Below are 13,435 nucleotides of genomic sequence, written 5' to 3'. Positions count from 1 at the left end.
TCTTTGAGGTTATTGGCAGCGGCGGGTGCAAAGGCTAAAGGCCCAGCCACACTCACGCACCTCTAGTGAAGGCAGTCGCGTAGTGCCAAGTTCTCAAGATGCGGCGAAACGAGAAGCAGCGCGAAGCGCTCGCTCCCAGTAGCCGGCGTTCTTCATCGCGCCAGCGCTGTGACCGCGAGTGTTCGCAGTCGTCCAGTGAAATCTGTCCATGTTCGCCTGTGCGCGCGTGGAAGCATGCTTTTCAATTTAGTTGTTAGGCGAATGGCGAATGTCTAACGCAATGTGTACGGCGAGTAACACTACGAGTGTCTATTTCGCGCACTTGACTAATACTTCGCTATCTCTATCAGTGTTTCGCCTTTCGGGTGAAACTAGGACCTCTTTTTTTTCTTTCTAGTGTGCGTTTAGGATGGCTAAGAATGTGGCTGTGCAAGTTGTTTGCTAGAGAGTCTCCTAATGCCGCCACTGTACCCATCGCGGCTATATACATGAAGCGAAGCGAAAGCTTCTGGCATCTATAACCTTCTGCAGGACACCATTACATTTAGGATTATTATCGTTTACAGCAGCTGAAATTTGGCAGTGCTTGTGAGAATGCATACTTGGCTTGAAGCGCAAAAAAAAAAAAGAAAAGAACATGGGAACAGATGTAAGGAAGGCCAGACCAGACGAGCGCTTTCGTGTTATCGTAGTTATCGCTTTCTTTTATTCACTTATCTTTAATATATTTCGTTTCTTTATTTATTCATTTATTTACTTGTTAAGTTATTATTAACTTGCTCTAGTAGGGAAAAACAATGGTGGGACCAATGTACTTTATTCATGAATCTTAACGAAAGCTCGGGACGAAGTTCTATATATTGCGTCACTTTCTCCAAGACGTTAAAATGCTAGCAATAACTGCATCAGGAATATAGAAAACGGAAGAACCACATGACGACTGCAGTTTCAGCACGACGACGTCGGCGCGTCGTCCGGCAGAGCACTTAGTGACACGATGCCTCCGTGACGGTAAATACGTTTGCACGTCGATCGAAACGCGCAATTCCTCGTGCTCAAGAAAAAAAAAAAACGAGAAAAAGTAAAGGAAGAAAAGAAGTAGGGAGAAAATGTTGGGGGGAACAAAACAAAAAGAAAAAAAAAAGAACGATCCGCGATGGCGAAGACCTGCTTCACGGCTTCAACCGAGGAAATTTTGGCCGTTCGAAAGCACGAGCATTGGCTTGCGTTCGCGCGACGCACGTTGCACGTCAGAGAGCGCGAACGTCGCCCGATGCCATGAAAGGAAGTTGAAAAGGCAGTTCGAAGTCATTTGCTGAATGCCTTTTAGGCTGTTATGCCTTCTTTGGAATGTGGAATTCGCTTCGTCCGGTAAAGGACGTCGTCATCCAGCGCAATCGGAACATCAAAGGTGCGAGAACTGGCAATACAGAAAAGATGTCTTGTAGGGGAGTTCGAAAATGGTTTTCTTGAAACGGCAGATGGCGGCGGCGGTGGCGGCAATGCGTGAGAATGTGGTCGGTATCGAGGAGTTGAAATCTCATTGCACCGAGTGCCGCCGGTGCAACAGAGCCGGCGCAGCGTGCAGGCACATGCACCGGATATAGCGGAGGGTATATATGTACAGAAGCCGGCTATAGCGAAGCGCTAGGAAAGACTCGGGTATGTAGAAGGGTTTATTGAAGCTTTTACCAAGCACTGGAAGGATTTTGGACACCGACAAACGGGACGACTATAGGACATTCGAAGGATGTGGCAAGTCTCCTTTTACAGTTCCACAGTCTTTCATGTCGGCAATACCGCGCTGTCGGCAACGCCGCACGCACGCACGTATGGACACACACACACACGAAAACACACACAAACACACACACGCACACAAACACACACACGCACACACACACACACACACACACACACACACGCACACACACGCACACACACGCACACACACACACACACACACACACACACACACACACGCACACACGCACACACACACACACACACGCACACGCCCTATTGCATTTCGTAACATTCGTCAATATATGCAAAGCTATCGAAGAGCTCCTCAGAGCTTCCACCAAATCACGCTTGCGCGAGCAATACATTGGGTTTCGCTCGATATTCTACGTAGCGGCCGGGCGCCTCGCACCCGTAAGAGAGCAATCACGAGCCCACTGCAGAAAGCGCACTTTCATTTACCTCGGCTTACACGGGCCCGGTGGACGCGCAGTACGAGGGGACCTGGATTTGGGGGGCGAGAGCCAGAAACTATACACCCGGGCCACTGCGGGAGTGGGACAGTACGAGCTCGCCCGGAAAGAGAGCACCAAGGCAAACCTCAGCAGGTGCGTATGCACACAGACACAGGTCGCGCGGCGGCAGCCTCTCACCGCTCGTTCGAGCATGCGTGCATATACGGGCTGTGTGTACGAAGCTCTCAGCCGAGCTTCCTGAGCGGCGACTCCTATGTACGACTCCGGCTTCCCCGTAGCGAAAGCGTTTCTCGCGTCGTGTTTACCCGACGGCCCGCCTCACTCATATCCCGAGCCCGGGGCGGAGGAACCGCGCTGTTTGCGATACGGCGCAGTCCGAAGGTCTCCGTGCGCGCTCAATATGCGTTGCACAGTCGGAAAAAAAACCCATTGCGACCGCACGCCCTGCTATGTCAGGCACCGAGCTCGTGATGAAGCAACCGCTAAGCCTTTGGAGTTTTGCAGATGCGGGGCAGGGACAAGCATACGGTAGAATAGGTAAGAGGATTGACAGCGTTTGCTTCCTTCTAATTAGTTTAACCTCAAAAGAGACTAATTCGCTGAAATTTTTAAAGAAGAAGAATTGCTACAGAACGCCAAGTAACAAAAAAATCACGCAGAAGCACCTCTGGGAGGTTTCTAAGTCCTGTGTTCTCGCCGCTTAGTTCGTGCTGAAGCGAGAAGCAGCACGAAGGTCAATTCTCTCGTTGCTGCGGGCCCTACCTTGAAAGCGCGCTTGTCTTACGTGACGGACGGACAGAGGGATGGACGGGTTTCCTCTTTCCATGGGCATAGAAACGCTTACGCATTTAGAAATGGGAAGAAATTATTCGAAAATGATTGTCAACGTCGATAGATAACTTACCTGTAGAACTTCTGAAATATGAGGCTGAGGACACCTTATTATTCAATTGCTATAACGGTTAATACTATTAGGCGTGTCGTTGCTATGACTTCGCAGCGCCTGCATGATCGGCCGGCGTTACACACCACTATAAAACCTCTGCAAAGGCGTCCACCTACGATCGCCTTGCGAGTGACGCCGGCTGAAAGGAAGCATCACGGAAGTATCAGTAACTATCGAGCACTCTGGAAGACTTATCTTGCCCATCAAGCATAAAGCGGTGAACCCAAAAGAGCACGGCTCGTGTCAACGCTTCCCTCTCATATAGTCTTCGTCTGTCAAGCTGCGCTGAGTTTTCAACACGAGCGCCACTCCGACTAGCTCTGTTTATACTACGCTCCGAATGAGACAAAGAACAGGTTTCTCGATTGCTGATTGACTATAACGAGCCTTCACTGAACTGCACGCGGCTTCGTGAGGCGCGGGGTACGTAGTGCGTACGTGTTTATTTCACCCTCCGCACGCGAGCCACGCCTGGTGTGCGCAGCACGGCGAATCGCCGGAAGCAGCGACGTCGGTGGCCTTTGCGATACGGTCTCCACGTCCCAGGGCTGTCGGATGTCGTTGCGCCGCCTATTAGGCCGCGCGTCGAACGACGGCCTCGTTTCCTTAACGCTTCACTGGCGACGCGAGCAGCTCGGCTCAGCTGTGCCAGCATTTCCGATCAATGCGCTCAGTCGGACGGCGAGACGCCATTTATCGCGCGGGATTTTTTCGGCGAATGCACCCCGCTTTCCGTTCTCTCCCCGCTTAGGAGCTCCGGCCGACCTCGCCCGCCCGCGCTTTAGCGTTTTGCCGCGTCGTCAGTTTCTAACCGTGGTTCACTGTTTCCTCGCGGCTGCCACGCCGTGCGACCCGGCGACGCTGAAGACGAGGCGGCGAGGCGTGTTGCGACTTCGCCCGGACGGTCTTGCTGCCAGCGCGACATGTAACACCGGCGTGGAAGAAGGAAAGACCCCGAATCTCTCTGCAAGCGTCGTGGACGACGCCTTTTGTGTCGACGTCGGCGTGCGACGGTGTGTTAACAACGCTTGGTATAGCGTCGCAGCGAGTGTCGTCTTCGTTTCGGGACTCCACGCGGTGCTTTACCATATTCCTTTTTTTTTTCCCTTCTTCTTCTTGAAGAGTACTTCGCACGCAGCCGGGTTTTCATCGTGCGTGTGGACACGTCTGTCACAGCCCTTTCTTCTTCTCGAAATCCCGTTATCTCTTTCGACCAACGCAGGGTAGCCAACGGGAAAATGCACTCGTTAACGCTCTTGTAGACATTGCTTCACTGTCGTTGCCTCTACCTGGCTATTCAGTTTTAGGGCCTCCTGTCCTTTTGTACTCTATGACGGGTCTTGCCGCAAGCCGAGTCGTGTATAGACGGAGGCGCGAATCTCTCCAAAAGTAGCTTAGAAGGCGTGCTTCCGTCGTCACGTTTTCAGACATTTAGTTTAGTGTGTGTCTCGAGAGGCGTGAGGAAACATCCTGAGATGTCTCGAGCGAGGCTGCGCCCGGAGAGTGCAGCCATTCTATTGGAATGCTATTCGTTTTCGCGATTTGTCAGTGGTCAGCGTAAAACACAGGCCAACGTTATCCCTGAGATAGGCCGTTCGTAATCGGTATATTGTGATACAGTGAAAGTAATACAGTGGTGCAAAAAGGAATCGTTGCATTACGCCGGCCTATGGTACTGAAACCAAAGAAGAATACGAGTCTGTATGACCTCGAGTGTGCAGGTGACCAAAGACGATTTCCAGAAAGAACCGACAGAGCTGTAGACGTGGTTCCCAAGTGCCTGGATGTGATGCTCAGTCGAGGCGGGTGCGCCCGGAACCTTTTGACAGACACGTCTGGGCGTCGATTGTAGCGTTTGCGTATCACAACATTTCGGCCCAGAATTAGTGCCTTAAGAATGACTTGGCTAAGCGGATGCTTAACGCGCGTGAAATATGCTGAAAAATGCCGAAGCTTTGATAGTCACGGCTCGTGTCACCAATAATACCGACATTATATGAACGTAAAGGCACCATGTTCGGCATATTGCTCGATAATGTTCATTCATAGCAGCTTCCGCAATGACAGAACCGGAAACGTGAGTGCAACGCCGTGACTCAGCTTCGCCGAGAATTGCGTGTCACTGTGCCAAAGGAAAAGAAAGGAGATAATTTAGAGACGACGAAGTAAGCTATCAGGATAACAGGCCTGTCATTGCGAATAGTAATTCATCGCCACTGACATGTTTTTAGTTGTTTTGACTTCGCGACCAAAATTTTAAGGCTGATCAAAACAAGCTGGTTATGCTAGACTGCGCAGTACTTAAGACAAGCAAAAAAAAGAAAAGACCAGCATTTGTCGCGCTGCAACCACACTACGACTTGAGTTCTTAAAAGTTGCTTTGTCATGTGAGTCACCCATGAACGCCATCCCCTTATCGTTTGATTCTGGTTGTACGCATTATTGCATCACAAGATGTAAGTGGTAAGACATTCCATAAAGAAAGCGCACATACGTTTTGCCGTTAAGTCTATAGACAGTCTAAGAACAGCCTGCAGAGTTACTATGACCTTGCAGTTTTGTCGACTAATCTCCACCTATTTTCTGCTGACGGCGCGTTAGGAGAAACCACGGACCACAGTAAAACAAGTCGATCGCTAACGTATTTTGTGAATAGACAGTCTTCGGAGTTTACGCATCCAACAGGACTATAGCGTATAAGGTAACGTGTTCTACGAGAAGTCTACGAGCAGCGTAGAAACAGTACTAAGGTTATTTTCACGGGACCATTGTTGGAACTTCTTCTTCGACCTGCCTGGCAGACGACAATTAACCGTCATCTCATCAGCTCGTCACGAGTTTCCGCACGCACGCCCAAGCGCATTTAAAACTAATGTGGTGTACCTTTCAATAAATCCGGAGTGGTCGATCCCCTATGGTGGGTGCGAGCCATATTTTGACAGCAGAAGAAGAACGTGCCGTCTTTGTTGAACAAGACAGTATTTTCATTGCGAGTCTAAATTGCAGTTCTATCGTCCCACGCTCCACTATTCAAATCTAGTTTCTCTATGCTTCAAACCTTACGGAAAACCGCCTGCTTCTCGGCCAATCCCCCATAGTGGTTGCGCGCCACTGTCTGGGACACAAGACAAGACAGCGAGGTAGTCGGCGGACCCAGAGGTCCAACACAGGCCTGTATCCGCTGCTGAGCGCCATGAAAAGGACCCAGCAACTGCTGCTGCTTCTGTGCGTGTTCGTGGGTGGATTCATCGTCGGTACCCAATATAGACTAAGCGTGAGCAACGGCCGTGCCTCTCCTGGGCAGCAGCAGCAGCGGCGGCGGCGGCACTCATCGACTGTCCAGAAGACAATGAGAGTGTCGCCCTACTTCACCGCTGACGGCGCCGAATGGGCGGACGCGTGGGTAAAAGTGAGCGCCAACGTGTATCTCTACTCGGCCTTCTTCGACCCCCGGTTGGGCGCCAACGCGACCGTCGTGCGCGTCGTGGGACTCATGCGTCTCAATCCGAGGCTGAAGGTGAACTGCTCTTGCCTCATCGACGGCCAGCCCGAGGAGCCGGCCCGGCCTGTCGCCGCCAAAGTGGAGTACCTTCAGGTTCGTTATGAAAAAGAAAAAAAAAAGAGAAAAACAAAACGCGGCAGGTAGGCCAACTTTTAAGATAACGTTTGCTTGTTTTTGTAATCTTTCTTTTTTTTTTTTTTTGAAGATCGGGATCTGGGAATGTAGTTTGGCTAACGGCATTGCAGACCCGGTGTTGCGTGAGAAATTAGCTAAACGCACCTAGTATAACGTTAGCATATAGGCCGGCGTGAATTTTGATAATGAAGGGAACCCGCCGTGGTTGCTTAGTCGCTATGGTGTTGGGTTGCTGAGCACGAGGTCGTGAGATCGAATGCCAGCCACGGCAGCCGCATTTCTATGGGGGCGAAAACACCTGTGTACTTGAATTTAGGAGCAGGTTAAAGAACCCCAAGTGATCTAAATTCACGGAGTCCCCCACTACGGCGTGCCTCATGATCGGATCGTGGTTGTGGCACGAAAAAACCCGAATTTAATTTAATAAAGAAGAGTTTAATTTCTTAAAACCAGCGAGTATAGTACAAGTAACCCGGCTAACGAGGAAAGCGCAGTAGTACACGATATTAGACTAACTGACGCATTAATCCAACAGTGTAACCATTACATAAACGGCTCCGCGTATGTGCGTACGGTATACTTGAATAAACGTAAGCTGTTGTTTGACGCCATGACGCTCTTTTTCGTTTTTCTTTCTCTGTTTAGTAGTAACGTGTGTTTAGCCGTTGCTTTCAAGATTAAATGAATGCCAGAAATGTCCTCGCCAACCTATCCCGGCACGTAGACGTCTTTTAGTTCTCTCCAGGAAAGACTTATGAAGCTAGAAACGCCATTTTATTTGCCGCTCTTACTGGCCTTAAGCAGGCAATATGTCTGATTTAAGCCTTAGTACATATCTGCCTGTTCGCACTGGCTGTATGTATTTTCGACGTTGTCACTGAACAAGTGCGAGTACTCGAAGTTTGGCCATTGAATGGGTGATGCTGACAGTGTGTGCTGCCTGATATTTCACCATTCATACGGAGCACCGTGATAAGTCTGGGGCGAGGTTGGATCCTTGTCCAGCTCGCGTTAAAATAGGCACTTTCGTGATTGCCGCGCTTGGTTTGGTGGTCGATGACTTTGGAGCATTTCTTACGCCAGGCAGAAGCACTGGAACATAATTTTTCGGCATTTCTATTATTTCTTCAAATACTTGGAAGTGTCTATCGATATCGATGTATATATATATATTAGATGCAGCTTCCAATTTTTTAAAATTTATAATTCGCTTATGAGAGAAGTTGCGCGCAGTTTTCATGCTAGACAACAAAAACACGAGCTACGTTCGGTACGTCCGAGAGACGTGGCTTTCAATAAACGTGCAGTTTTCAGTAAGAATCGCCCTGTACTTTGTCCAGCGCTGTGCGTAACAGGTCTATCGCTCTTTTTCTTTATTTTTACCCCAGTGTCTCGACAGTCTTCTGCGTTGTAACCTTGTTTGTCGTAACAAAGAATTGCGAATCAGTGTAGACACTCAAATCGCCAGCGATTCCCCTGTTCAGATTCAGGTCGAGAGAGCCAGCCGCAGATACAAAAGGAAAGAGAGAGACAAAGATATTTGCATCGTAACTGAAGCGTGCTGCCTTACCCACGCTGTCATTTACGTCAAGTATACTGTGGGCTTGTGGCGGAGTGATTTTTGCTGAGCCTAGGTCGCCGTTGTGGTACATACTTTCCAAAGTTGTGACTGCTAGCAGAATATTTCTGGATCAAGTTGTTTGTGGTGCGCACTGATTTCCTGATATCAGAAGGGGAAGCTTATATACATATTATTAAAAATTTGTTGGTAAGTACGAAATACTTCAAAGCCTACTTAGATATAGCCGCGAGACCTAAAAATACTGATATGGGTCGTTTAGAAGAGGCAGAACAGCTGTTTGCCTCGCGCATAAGTCACCATGTCTCTGCGAAATTTTTTTTTTACCCATGGTGTTTTTAGCTGACACTGGGCGTTTGCGTGTCTTTCTGGTTGAAGCTTAAAGAGCTACAGTTGTGTAAATTTTTGCTTTATTTTTGTTTCCGCACTCGGAACTCTTTAGAAAAAGGAATGATCGAAACGCCGTCAACTATGAACTGATCCTCTTTCACAAGTCAGCTGTGCGAGAAATCCGAGACGCCACCGTGCGCTTTTCGCGCGCGACTTCCTCGCGGCAGGGTCTCGTTATAGAGAAGGGCCGCGAAGAATTCGTGAAGAAGTCAATTTTGTGGCTGCAGTCTCTTTAGTTCGGTCAGATATGGTGAAGACACACACACACACACACACACACAAAGAAAGAGCGATGGACAAAATAATAAACAAGCGCATGCTCACCCAGGAAGAGTGTGTGTGTACCTTTTCTGTCGAACGCATAGTGGTGCTTTTCAAACTGTCACACCGCCAACGATCTTTCGCCGAACTGTCAGTTTTCGCGGTCGAGGGCACATTGTATCGGCGCATCGTGGAGCTCCCTTCAGATCCAAGTGAACGCCTCAGACAGCCAAGGTAACGCATGAAGTTCTGGACGGACACACTGTTATCGCTCGCAAAAGTGATCTTGGAAAAAATATGTTGTCTTTCGGTTTATATTTGTTGCCTTCGATAAATGCGCTGGTCAGACGAAACGGAACATTGTGCACTATTTGTGAAAACGTTTCCCTGTCATTCTATGTTTCTCGGACTTATAATTTAGCAATGCGCGTCAGCTAGAGGTGTGACTTCGCCTTCTGTAAACAGCGCGCTCAGAAAGCGTAGAAGACGCTGAAAATAAGTTACAGTAAACAATGAAAAACCTAAATCATAGTAAGGGTTATTCTTAATAGATCTTACAATGTAAAGTAGACGCAAATAGTTAAAATGAACGAGCTGCCAGCGGTCACCGGTCAAGACAGAACTCTGTCCGGCTGGTCCTCAACCAGATAGCAGTAGATAGGAACTACGCATATGCAGGTTATGGTCAACAATTCTCATTTTTCGTCGACGCCAGTCAACTTGTACAAAGTGTGGGTGCTATAGCTAACTCTCGAAGCAAATATTCACACGAGATGTCGAGCTCTGCCAAAGGTATATAATGTGAGATGGGCAGCGTACTTGACAAAGTTAAGTTATAAAAACCATAGGGTAGCGTTAACCAGGGTAGTATCTCTTCTGCATATCGCTCTGAACGCTTATAACACTCTCGTTACCAATACAGTGCATGCGTTGCATAACGAAACTGAAGGACTGCTCACATGCGACAAATGTAGAGACACACATGAAGCGACGTGGGATTGTTCGTAGAGTAAAGCTAAATAAAAGAAATATTTCATACTCACTAAACTCAACCACGAGCCCCCGAGAGGCGGCTGGCCGATTGAGCAGCGAACAATACTATAGCGTTGATTAAACTCAACATTGCGGAGGCAGCCCACGCGATACAGGGATCCAGCTTCAAGATGCCAATACACTATGACGTATTTACAAGGGTCAAGATGCCTTTATACATTTGAAACCCCAGACAACGTCGAACTTAAGAAAAATTCTTGTTCTTATTCGACTCGTCAATTTTAGAACTAATTCTAAGCCGTCGCTTCGCACACGTTCAAAAATAGTGTTCTGCATGACCTGTTTCTCACCAAGCGATTGCCGTTTCAGGACCACCACAACGCCAAGTACGACGGCGTCTTCATCAACTGCCCTTACTACGCGTCGAACGACTCTGAGACGCCACGGACTGTGCGCGTGGCCGTTACCGGAGCCGAGGTTGGCACGTCTGGGAAGATCACGGTCCACTACAGGGAACGCTCTCCCGGCGCACAAGAACTGAGCTCGCTCGCGCTCTGCGTCCGACCTTTCTACGGCGGAGTGCCTAAGGTGCACGACCTCATGCACTTCCTCGCCTACTACTCGCACCACGGCGTCCAGAGGTTCACCTTCTACGCCGACACTTCCAGCCAAGAGGTGAACAAGTACCTGTGGACGCTCCGAGACCGGTTGAAAATCGACTTCTTCGCCTGGTCTCTACCCGCTGCCAAGAAGTCTTGGGCCCTGGCTCAGAACGTCTTCACGCAGGACTGCCTGTACCGGCACATGAATGCTTCGCGGCGGGTTCTGATCGTCGACCTCGACGAGTTCGTGTTTCCGCTTCCCGTGCGCGGCAGGCACCAAACCATAGCCGAACTTGTGGCCACGTTTCCGGCGTACAAGACGTGTCTCGTGGTGCGCAATGTGTTCTGGATTCGGGAGACCTCCAGGATATATCGGCCTTTCATCTTCGCGAGCCTGAACCGCAGTCGCCGCGTATGGCCAATGGGCACCAGGAGCAAGTACTTCGCAGATCCCCTGGGCGTTCTGGAAGGAGGGATACACTTCTGCAGGCGCTTCGTGGTTGTCGGTGGCCGATCCATCGACAAGCAGGATTGGGTGCGCCAGGCGCTCCTGTACCATTACCGCATCGGATACGGCAGCGTGTCGAAAGAAAAATTCGCCATGGATACGAGCATGCTGGTTTGGAAGGAGCCAGTGATGGCTTCGCCGTTGATAGCGAAGCCCGACTTCTGGAGAAGCGCTGCGTACAAAATCCACGACGGCCTGTGGAACAGTTTGTACGTGGTGCTGAGACTAGTTCAGCTAAACTATAAGGGTGTTTTATGACTTTATCGCGATATGTCTAAGGCCATTCGAGCAATGCCCTAGATGCCAAGCCAGACTCACCGTGGTGGTCATGGTTCCTATACTGAAAGCTGGGAACGCTCAGCAGCATCTCTATCACCGTGGTGCCTGCATCCATTTCAAGCCTTTCTCGTCATTTCTGGCATCAAATGGAAAATGGAGACGTCAACTTTCGCCCTCAAATAAACTGTGCTTTCATTCCTGAATGAGAAGCGCAGAGAATGCATCCACGTTTGCACTGACGCTTCTGTCTCCTCCAAAAGTTCAGCTGGTGTAATAGTAATCCCTGCGAAGTTTATCATAATCCAATTCCGGACGTCTCACATTACACGGCGGCAGAACTCGCAGCTATCCGTGCTGCTCTGTAGTTTATTGGCCACGAATAATCAAAGTCATCATTTTTGTGACCCGAAGGCAGCTCTACAGTGTCTGCTGTCCCCTTTAAATTAGGGACCTAACGTGCACGTAGTCGCAGACATCCGTCTACTTCACCATCACGTAATCGACAAGAGGAATAACATCATCTACCAGTCGATACCGGGTCACTGTGGAATTTCCGGAAATCACAGTGCGGATGACGCAACCCGATGGGCCCACGATGGTACCCATTTCATATCAATACCACTGTCTGAGAACAGATGTAGCAACAATGCTTTGCTCCCTCGCACACGAGCTTGCGCAAACTCTGTGGAACACTAGTTGTTTCACGAACGCACATCTCCACAAATTTGACCCACGTTTGCAACTCCGTCTTCAACGAGGGTTACCACGAACGGAAGCAAAACTTCTGTGCCGCCTGTGACTTGGACTGGCATTCACGTTCCTCCCGCAATGGAATGGCCGACAGCCCTGCTGGGACAACTGTGGCTGCGAGGAGACGATCAAGCACCTCCTCTGTGACGGTTCCGGTTATAATGTGGCAAGGAAAAAGCTCGAGACCGCGATAGAAAAACTGGACGATCGTCTCTTGAAAGAGGAAGTTCTAGGACACTGGTCTGGGCGGGTTTTCGCACTCAAGGCCTTAAGCGCTCTGCTCAAGTTCTTAAGGGCTTGTGAACTGTGCGACCGACTTTGAAAGCTGCAGCCCGTAGCATCGCGTTATTGTGTGAACTATTTCTCACTTTAGTTCTTATTTTTTTCTTTCACCTTTTATAGCACCCGCCATGGTTGCTCAGTGGCTATGGTGTTGGGCTGCTGAGCACGAGGTCGCGGGATCGAATCCCGGCCACGGCGGCCGCATTTCGATGGGGGCGAAATGCGAAAACACCCGTGTACTTAGATTTAGGTGCACGTTAAAGAACCCCAGGTGGTCAAAATTTCCGGAGTCCTCCACTACGGCGTGCCTCATAATCAGAAAGTGGTTTTGGCACGTAAAACCCCAAATATTATTATTATTATAGCCTTTCCCTTTCCCCAGCACAGGGTAGCCAGCCGGTACTTACACTGGCTAACCTCCCTGTCTTTCCTTCTCCTTTTATTCTCTCTCTCTCTCTTTCAGCACCCGTGAGTTATAAGTCTCGGATTTGAAGAGCACGTGATAGAATGGTCTGTATAGAAATTTGATGTGTTCATTAAATTCGTAACTGACGCAAACGCATCCTTTCTGCGGCAAAAAAAAAAAGAAAGAAACAATACATGGCTTGCTTCGTTGTGCTCACGTGAAACATGTTGCCCTTCATAACGAGCAAAGGGCGCATGTAAAAACACGCCCTCTCCCCCAACCACCAAAAAGACAAAAAAAAAAAGAAAGGAAAAACCGAAAGAGAGGGAAAAAAAAAAACGAACTTTTTACTCGGCGGCTTCGACGCCTTAAGAGCGCTCACAAGCACGGCCGACAAAGTAAATACAACGGGAGTGTGTAAATTGCCCACAGACACCTTAAAACATTTGACACGAGCTTAAGTGAAAATATGCATATGGGGAGACACTTTCCAGCTTGAACCGCTTATGTCCGGCACGTTTGTGCACGTCGGTCGCTCCACTCATCGTCACAGTCGAGTGTTTACACGTCGCTCCTATGACCT

The 13,435-nt window shown here is 49.2% G+C and overlaps 1 protein-coding gene across 1 annotated transcript; it reads left to right on the top strand.

Moving 5' to 3' along the window:
• The first annotated feature begins 3,838 nt into the window (after positions 1–3,838).
• LOC142575747 (uncharacterized) lies at positions 3,839–13,005 on the top strand. Its single transcript, XM_075685359.1, has 2 exons — positions 3,839–6,760; positions 10,395–13,005. Exons 1-2 carry the CDS (start codon positions 6,359–6,361, stop codon positions 11,391–11,393), a joined length of 1,401 nt encoding a protein of 466 aa, XP_075541474.1. The 5' UTR covers positions 3,839–6,358; the 3' UTR covers positions 11,394–13,005.
• Positions 13,006–13,435: the final 430 nt, after the last annotated feature.

This window comes from Dermacentor variabilis, chromosome 3 (assembly GCF_050947875.1).
Source record: "Dermacentor variabilis isolate Ectoservices chromosome 3, ASM5094787v1, whole genome shotgun sequence".
In the NCBI taxonomy this organism is placed as follows: domain Eukaryota; kingdom Metazoa; phylum Arthropoda; class Arachnida; order Ixodida; family Ixodidae; genus Dermacentor; species Dermacentor variabilis.
The sequence above is the reverse complement of the archived record's forward strand: the minus strand, read 5'-3'. Positions and strand labels throughout refer to the sequence as shown.

Bases quoted from the DNA above. Each gene is read 5' to 3' on its own strand.
- LOC142575747 (XM_075685359.1), top strand. From the start codon at position 6,359: ATGAAAAGGACCCAGCAACTGCTGCTGCTTCTGTGCGTGTTCGTGGGT. The intron at 6,761-10,394 runs GTTCGTTATGAA...TTGCCGTTTCAG, and splicing joins CCAAAGTGGAGTACCTTCAG to GACCACCACAACGCCAAGTA.